This window comes from Festucalex cinctus, chromosome 19, assembly GCF_051991245.1.
Source record: "Festucalex cinctus isolate MCC-2025b chromosome 19, RoL_Fcin_1.0, whole genome shotgun sequence".
NCBI lineage: Eukaryota > Metazoa > Chordata > Actinopteri > Syngnathiformes > Syngnathidae > Festucalex > Festucalex cinctus.
The window spans coordinates 19,340,070-19,348,277 of record NC_135429.1 but is presented as its reverse complement, the minus strand read 5'-3'; the positions used below and the strand labels follow the sequence as shown (position 1 = coordinate 19,348,277).

Below are 8,208 nucleotides of genomic sequence, written 5' to 3'. Positions count from 1 at the left end.
ATATATGAGCATTTAGGGTTGATGTTATATGTTATGTATCTATTTATTTATTTATTTATTTATTTTAATTGACGTTGTAAATAATAAAACAATAGCCACTCTTATCAACAATGTTAACGACTGAACCAATTTGTTGATTTAAACGTAATTTATACAATTGCTCCGAGGACGGAAGTGACACCCTCGAGCAGCACCGGCCCGCCCCCGGCTCCAATTACTTCACTTCACGAGGCTTCACAAGGCTACCTACTGAACGCAGTTGTCGAACTTGGTGTGCAGCTGTGTAAAGTCTGCAAACGAGGTAGGATTTGAAGCTTAGTTGACAATTTTCCTCCAGAAACTCGTCTGGTAAACTTTTTTTTTTTTTTTTTTTTTTTAATGTGGGCGCTCGTGTACACTGCTCCGTCTTGCAATTTTGCGGAAATGAATTCTAATTCAAGTTCAGTGAACGTGCGAGCAGGGTTTACGTTAGCATACCTAACAGTCTATTTATTATGATGAATGCAGCTAATTATTTAGAATTGCTACGCTTTTGTTAGTGACGGTTAGCATAGCAGAGCTAGCCGTCTGTTGAGTAAGATAAATGCTAATTGAAATTGTGAACAGAAAGACGCAAGGTTGGTTTGATAGATGAATGTGTAGATATACAGAGAAAAGTACTGTGTATATCGTGTATTGCCGAATAATTAAGTTAATTACTCTGATGACGAGGAGGCCGACCATCCTAACTTAGTATGTGTCATTATGTCATTAATTTAATGTACAGTTACATGTGTTTGTTATAAATAATGGCTTAGTATTACCAGTACAGTATAAATGAAGTAATCACTTATAATTTGGTAAATTGCAGGATTTGTGTTTACTTAAATTTATTTTTTATTTTTTCGATTTAAATAGTTCAGTAAAGTCTGTTAGTGTTCATTACACTTCATGTATGCAACTGCAAGCAGAGCTGTGTTATCTACTGTTTTATTTTCTTTGGCACATTTACTTCACAGGCTATCATGGTACACAGAAAGTCAACTTCAAAGTATCTGCACCAAGTTAACTAGCAAACTGATATTCATTGAAAGTCATTTTTTCCCTATAGCTTGAGATCATTCTCTTCAGTGAGGTATGTCAGTCATGAGGCCACAGAGGGCAAAAGTTAAACCCAAAGAGGAGGCAGCGTACTTTTCGTCCTTGGGTAAAGACAAGGATGGCTTCACCATAAAATATATTGATTCATTCAAAGGTGAGTATTGGTAAAAGATTCTTTAGTATGGGCCTAGTTTTAATTAAATATTTCTGATGTGAAGGGAGACTTTCTTGTTGAATACCGAGGAGATATTATAAGCAAACAGGAACGTGAAAACAGGCTGAGAGTGTATCACGATGCCCTGAAGGTGTTCATGTTTGAATTTCGCTACAATGGAAAAACACTATGGTATGTTTATATGGTGTGTTGTCATACTTAATTTACTTTTTTTTTTGTTTTCTTTTTTTTCAGTTGCCCTGAAAAAATATAACCACCTGCTACTTTGTATAGTGATTGTATTGTACTATGTATGTTGTAAAACATAAGTTGAGTTTAGATGACAATTTGGGGAAGAAAAAGCAAACTCATTGACTCAAAACTGTGACTTACTCAACTCGACTTATAAAGCACTTTAAAACAACCATCTCTGTACATACAATAAAAATCAGTCATGCAGTAAAGACGGGTAGAACAAAATAACACAAAACTAGTGAGTAAATTAATATCTTAGACATATTAGATGTCAATGTATTTTCTGTCAGTGTTAAATACTCAAATTAAGTTAAATCCATATCATTACCAGACCTTATCATTAGTGTGCAGTTTTCAATAATAAATTACAGTGACTTAAATGTTCAGAAGCTTTGGATGCTTATTTCTCTTTGTGGTGGATGAGTAAAATTTAAGTCAACTTACATTTGTGTTTGAAAGTTTGAATACCCTTAAAGGTATGTAAACTTAGTAGCACGCTATATGATGACAGGCTTAATGCCCAATGCCCATTAAATTTTACAAAAAAATCAACACAAAATATCCAATATGACTGTTTAGGATATAAGAACACAACTTTTAGTGTAATATGAGGCAGGATACACTTATTGTATACATGGTCCATGTATAAAACAACAAGGTATTAATTGGTTAAAGTTGTGTTCCTATAGTCTAAATGGCCATATTTGACATTTTGAGTTTATTTTAATTTTGAGTTAATCATTGTAAGTACAGTTAATTAGTTAAAAAATTATTTCTCTGAATTTAAGCATAATGCTCAGGTCAAACTGCACAGTATTGCAGTGGCTTAAATATTAATTTTGGGAATAAAATGTCTTGTTTTTGATGAACTCAGACCTACTATGCTACGGTACGTAAATCAAATTTAGCTTCACTCAGTTACATGTGTATATATAATATATTTATATATTTATTTTTTTATTTTTACATTTCAGTGTTGATGCAGCCAGAGACGATAATTCCCTTGGGAGACTCGTCAATGATGACCATATCAGCCCTAACAGCAAAATGCAGCGGATCACTGTAGACAGACAGCCTCATCTCTGTTTGTTTGCAACAAAGGACATTGAGCCAGGGGAGGAAACAACCTACAACTACGGAGATTTTGATTTTCCATGGAGGCTAAAGGTACAGACAATTTCATTTTCACAAAGATTTAATGGCTTTCTGTTTGAATTTAGGTTAATTTTCCAGTATTGTCACAATGAATAGGCGCACCTTTGGTGAAATACTGAAAAGACCCATTATACAATCATGTATGTTTTTACATTATTATGCCCCAGCAACATTTAAAAAAAAAAAAACAGGAACACAGTCGACCATAACTTTAAATTTTAGAAGCGGAATATATAAACAGCATCACACTAATTGAATTGCAAAGTAAAATGTAGAATTTCTCCTCCCGTTTCACCGCATTACTTATTTAAGAACTTGCAGAAGATGTCTATCAGAGTTTTTATTCACATTTTTATTAAGTTTTGACACAACATAAAGAATTAATTCTGACTATACCATGAAACTTTGCACCACTGAGCCAATAGGAACACCCGACGATAAAATTACTGGCAATCTCTATTTTTGTTTTTTATTTTTATTTATTTTTTGGTCACGGTTATGTACAAAAACACAATTCTTTTCTCAATATGATATTTTTTTCTTTTTATTTCATTTTTTTACAATATCGTGACTTTTGTGTGTGTGTGTGTGTGTGTGTGTTATCGTGAGTATATCACCAACCTCAAATATCATGTTTTCATATTGTGATATCGTATCAAGACATTTGTATATTGTCATGCATGTAACGTACTAGAATTATTGGTCGCACATTCATGATTACAGGAAATTACATTATAACAGTCGTGTCTTAGTAAGAATTTAATTGTTTCTATTCATCTGAACCAGGTTTCAACCGAAGCACAACCTCATGACGAAACGGCTGTCACAGACTGTGCCAAAGTTGACCAGGTGACTAGATTTCTTTTAGAATGTTGTTTAAATCAGTTTTCAGAAGCAAGATGTTGGTAGTGGAGGGTGGAGAGTTGAGGGCTCCACAATATATGGGAGGAAAAAAAAACAAAAACGCGTCACATAAATGGATCATGCATGGTATGTGTATTTGAAAGACGGGCAACAAATGAATATTGGACTCTATACTTTAGTCTAGGGCTGCGACATATGGCCATAAACTAAAATGGTCTTGAAAACACATCCAGCATTCTGCCACCACTTGTGCAAAATTACAACTCACAAGAACATCTGCAACAGAAATTAAGAAGAACAGCTTTTAATAATTCAAAAGACATAATTCGATTTCACGATTTAGCAAATTTTCAACAATTCGATTTTCAAAATGATGATTAATCGAATTAATTCTATTTATTTCCCAGCTCTACTTTAGTCTGACTTTGACCAATCAGAGACAGCCTTGATTGTGCATTGCCGTACAAGAGAACAGTGTCAAGAGGCATTACTAAAAATAAATAACTTAATTGCATAAAACTAGATCACAATGAGCCTGCCTATTTTTGAGCATGAAAGTGTATTTCTTTTATTAAATAATAAAGATGTCATTTTTTTTTGTAGGTCTATGTTCTATTTCAAAATAATTCTCACAATATTCAACACCCATGTTGCATGGTTTGCCAATACTGTGCAGCTCTTGCAGATACACAGTCCTCACAATGTAATAGTAGTGAATAACTGACACTCTGAAGACAGTGTATTCATACACTGTCAGGGTAAATAAGTTTTCGGGGCTTGAAGTCACACATACAGTCCTCACAGTTCAATACTCGGGTCAGGTATGGACTCTGAGGACTGTGTGTATTTTCTGTTCATTGTGTATAAGATTTTTCACACTCTGTGCCATGAAACTACATTTTCACATCAATGCTGTCAATTATATCCCTTGTACCAAACTATTTATTAGGTCTTGATTAATCAGAAACTAACGGTAAACAGAAGTTGAACTAGTCAACGCATCCACTTTACCACACTGCAATGATTATTGCATGTGGTTCATTAATCAGCATTCAAATGATTTGGAAAAATTAGACCTCACTAATTTACACAAACCTCTCGTGCTGACTGATTTTTATTTTCTGTAATTATTTATTTTTTTTGTCACAAAAATTGTTTGCATTCACAATACTTTTACCAAATCATTCTCCTATGTACTGTAACTAACAGATGCGGTCTTATGTATTACTAAGAATTGAATGTTATTTGTATTTTTCCGTTCATGTGCACCAGATTTCAACAGAAGAACAACCTGATGAAGCAGGTGTCACAGACTTCACGAAAGCTGACCAGGTGACTAGATTTCTTTTTGAATGTTGATGTCGAACTTATTTTTTCAGAAGCAAGACGTTTGTAGTGGAGGGTGCAGATATTAGGGCTGCACAATCCATGGATAAAATCTTGTCGCACGAATGGCTCATGCAATATGTGTATTGCAAAGACATGCAACAAATGAATATTGGACTGTATACGTCAGTCTGGCGATGAGTGATTTGGCCAAAAATAAAATCACTTTTTTTTCACCACTTCTACATTCAGGACAATTACAATTTTAACCAATTTTTAATTTAATAAACCCAACAACTTTTACTTTGACCAATCAGAGACAACCTTAATTGTGCATTGCTGTAAAAGAGAACAGTATCGAGAAGCATCACTAACAATAAATAACTTAATTGGATAAGACTAGAGCACAAAGAGCCTGCTTATTTTTCCACATAAAAAAAAGTGTATTTCTTGAATTGGATTACAAAGACATTTTAGGTTCATGTTCTATATCGAAATAATCTCTCTCATAATATTCAACACCCATGTCGCATGTTGTTCCAATACTGCGCAGACCTCGCATATACACAGTCCTCACAATGTAGTAGTTGTGAATAACTTGACACTTTGAGGACAGTGAATACACTGTCAGGGATAAATATGTTTTCGGGGCTTGAAGTTACACATGCAGTCCTCACAGTTCATACTCTGGTCAGGTATGAACTCTTCAATGTTTAATTGTGGAGAAGATTTTTACACAGTGACGTTATACTACATAATCATATCAATATTGTCAATTATATCCCCTGTAAAAAACTGTTTATTAGGTCTTGATTAATTAGAGACTAACTGTAAGCAGAAGTTGAACTAGTCAATGCATGCACTTTACCACTCTGCAATGATTATTGACTATTGCATGTGGGTTGATTAATTGGCAATCACATGATTTGGAAAAATTAGACCTCACCAATTAACACAAACCTCTCGTGCTGACTTTTTTTTTTTTTGCATTCACAATACTTTAACCTATTCATTTTCCTCTATGTAATGTAACTGTAAATGCACAGGTACAGTCTTGTTACTAGGAATTTAATTTTAATATTTCATAAATTTTTATTTCATCTGCACCAGGTTTCAACTGAAGCACAACATGGTGAAGGAACAGTTGTGTCAGTCTGCAATCAGTTTTCGGAAGCAAGGCATTGGGAGTGAAGAGTGTAGAATAGATGCAAGGGCTGCACTATATAACTAACAAATATAATCACAATCAATAATGGTCTATTGCAAAGACGTTTAAAATACAGTATCCAACAATAAGATTGTATGGGCTAACATTCCAAGAAGTTGTGGAACTTGAAGTTCAAAAATATTACAAATTGAAGATTTGTTGGCAGTTTGGCGATTTAGATTATGCACTGCAGTGCACCAACCCCACCACCACCCCACCCCCTAATTAATTTATGGTGGATTTTAGAGGTGAACAAACTATCATTTTTATTTTTTTTTATTTTTATTTTTTTTTTAACAGAAGTGTAAACATCAGGTGGTTTATTCACATGTATCAAGCTTGGATAAATGTGCTGTATGTTTTGGACCTCTCGCTGCACTAAGATGGACTGGTATGCAATGTAATGGTGGGTATTTTATCTTGTGTGGTATATGTATCGGTAATGAATCTTTGTTTCACTCAACCATAATTTATAGTGCAGGCATTTTTCACTGAATGAATATAATTTAGTCAAGATGATAAATTATGACCCATTATATGTTTATACCTCTCTTTGGTTACAAGCAGCTAAATGTTGAACAATTGTCTTGTCTTTCACAACAACTGTCTGATTCAATAAAATAGAAAAGTTATTATTTTTCTATGTGTGTGTTTTGTCGAGTCAAATATGTTAAAATTACGTTAAAATATCAAATTGAATGTGTAATGCCTGCGAGTCGGTATAGCCATTAAAAGAGCTTCGCAAACGTCCTCTTTAATTTGTGTTGCTTTTTCCAAACTTTTTCTTATGTAAACTTTCAGTTTTGATCTTGTGCGTGTAAAAAAAATAAAAATAATAAAATCCGTAGTCTTTACGGGGAAATCCCGGCAGCTGTGGTTACCAGGCAAATGTAAAAAAAAAAAAAGAGATACAAAAGAATAGTGTATGAAATGTAAACAACTTTACTGAACAACTTTGTTATTTTGCTGGTATTAAATGTACAATAAACAGAATCTGATACATAACAAAATAGTATAACAGCAGCATGTGCCTGGAAATGGTTCTTCATTTGCTGCTTTTATACTATTTTGTTCTGTTCAATTTACATGTAGAGTCTGTTTATTGTACATTCAATACCAGTAAAATAAACAAGCTGTTCTGTAAAGTTGTTTACATTTCCCCACTGCATTTATTACAGAATTTCCCTGGTAACCGCAGCTGCTGGTTTCCCGCTGTAAAAACTGCTTTTTTATTTGTATTTTTTTTCACTGTATATTGTTTCATGTGTAATTTATGTACATTTATTACAGCTGCTTTTGTTTTTGTTGTGTAAGTTAGGCTATATAATTAGAAATGCTGCCATGAAATTGTGCTTTCTTTGTGGCAACAATCTTCTGACTGTTCTCCACCTCTTGCCTACAGAAGTCCCACCAGAGTGCTTTGAAAGTTGAGCAGTGCACACAAATAGGATGTTCTGCTTTCGAAAATCCAGAACCCAGGACATGGACCTGGACAGAGACTGCGCAGAGGGTGCGACATTCGACTGGCCGCAGCTCTTGAGCAAAACGCCAAGAAAACTCAAGCTGGTCGTCCTTTCTGTGGCCTTGTACAAGACCTCAAAAAAAGTAGGACATGCATTAGATGTCAATGTTTGATTCCATAAAATGAACTAACCTACCTTGATGGCTAATTTGAACACATGCAATTCTGGGGAACAAGAAGAACACCATGGACTGACTTCATTTCTCCCTTGCAGGTGTGCCATGTGTTGGACTGCCTGGAGCAGGACTATCAGCGAGAGGACGACTGGTGCGGAGGTCGGACAATCTCCACCCCAAATGTGAGGCGGATTTGACCCTCAGGATCAGGAAACACTTGGAGCAGAAGAAAGTCTTCCTCAAGGTTCAAATGACACCTGGAAGATGCAAACAGTTGTACATTGTTATATGTTTTGTCATCATTTGTCATTCAGGCGTGCAGTATGGCCAGGAGAATCACAGATATCTTCTTGAAGTACATGGAAAGGGACGGTGTCAAGATGGGAATGCAGAGTCACGATGACGCACAAAAGGAAGAAGTTCGAAGTCAGTCCGGACAAAATAATTAGATGTACTTACCAAAACGAAGAGATTCATATAGCCGTAACCAAATGCTGGCATAAGAAAATTGTATAAATCAGTGTCTTTA

The 8,208-nt window shown here is 34.8% G+C and overlaps 1 protein-coding gene across 4 annotated transcripts; it reads left to right on the top strand.

The window, feature by feature from the left end:
• Positions 1 to 217: 217 nt before the first annotated feature.
• On the top strand, positions 218 to 7,799 carry LOC144008148 (uncharacterized). Of its 4 annotated transcripts, XM_077508236.1 has the most exons (8): positions 218 to 301; positions 1,091 to 1,426; positions 2,464 to 2,656; positions 3,431 to 3,493; positions 4,781 to 4,840; positions 6,342 to 6,447; positions 7,444 to 7,646; positions 7,778 to 7,799. In XM_077508236.1, exons 2-7 carry the CDS (start codon positions 1,392 to 1,394, stop codon positions 7,470 to 7,472), a joined length of 486 nt encoding a protein of 161 aa, XP_077364362.1. In that variant the 5' UTR covers positions 218 to 301; positions 1,091 to 1,391; the 3' UTR covers positions 7,473 to 7,646; positions 7,778 to 7,799. The 4 variants fall into 4 exon arrangements, with proteins under 4 accessions (XP_077364362.1, XP_077364363.1, XP_077364361.1 ...); XM_077508237.1 differs by lacking the exon at positions 6,342 to 6,447 and having other exon boundaries at positions 1,091 to 1,234; XM_077508235.1 differs by lacking the exon at positions 6,342 to 6,447.
• Positions 7,800 to 8,208: the final 409 nt, after the last annotated feature.

Coding starts and splice junctions, on each gene's coding strand:
- LOC144008148 (XM_077508235.1), top strand. CDS start 1,392: ATGTTTGAATTTCGCTACAATGGAAAAACACTATG. Junction 2,657..3,430: donor ATTTTCCATGGAGGCTAAAG/GTACAGACAATT, acceptor CATCTGAACCAG/GTTTCAACCGAAGCACAACC. Junction 4,841..7,443: donor ACTTCACGAAAGCTGACCAG/GTGACTAGATTT, acceptor TCTTGCCTACAG/AAGTCCCACCAGAGTGCTTT.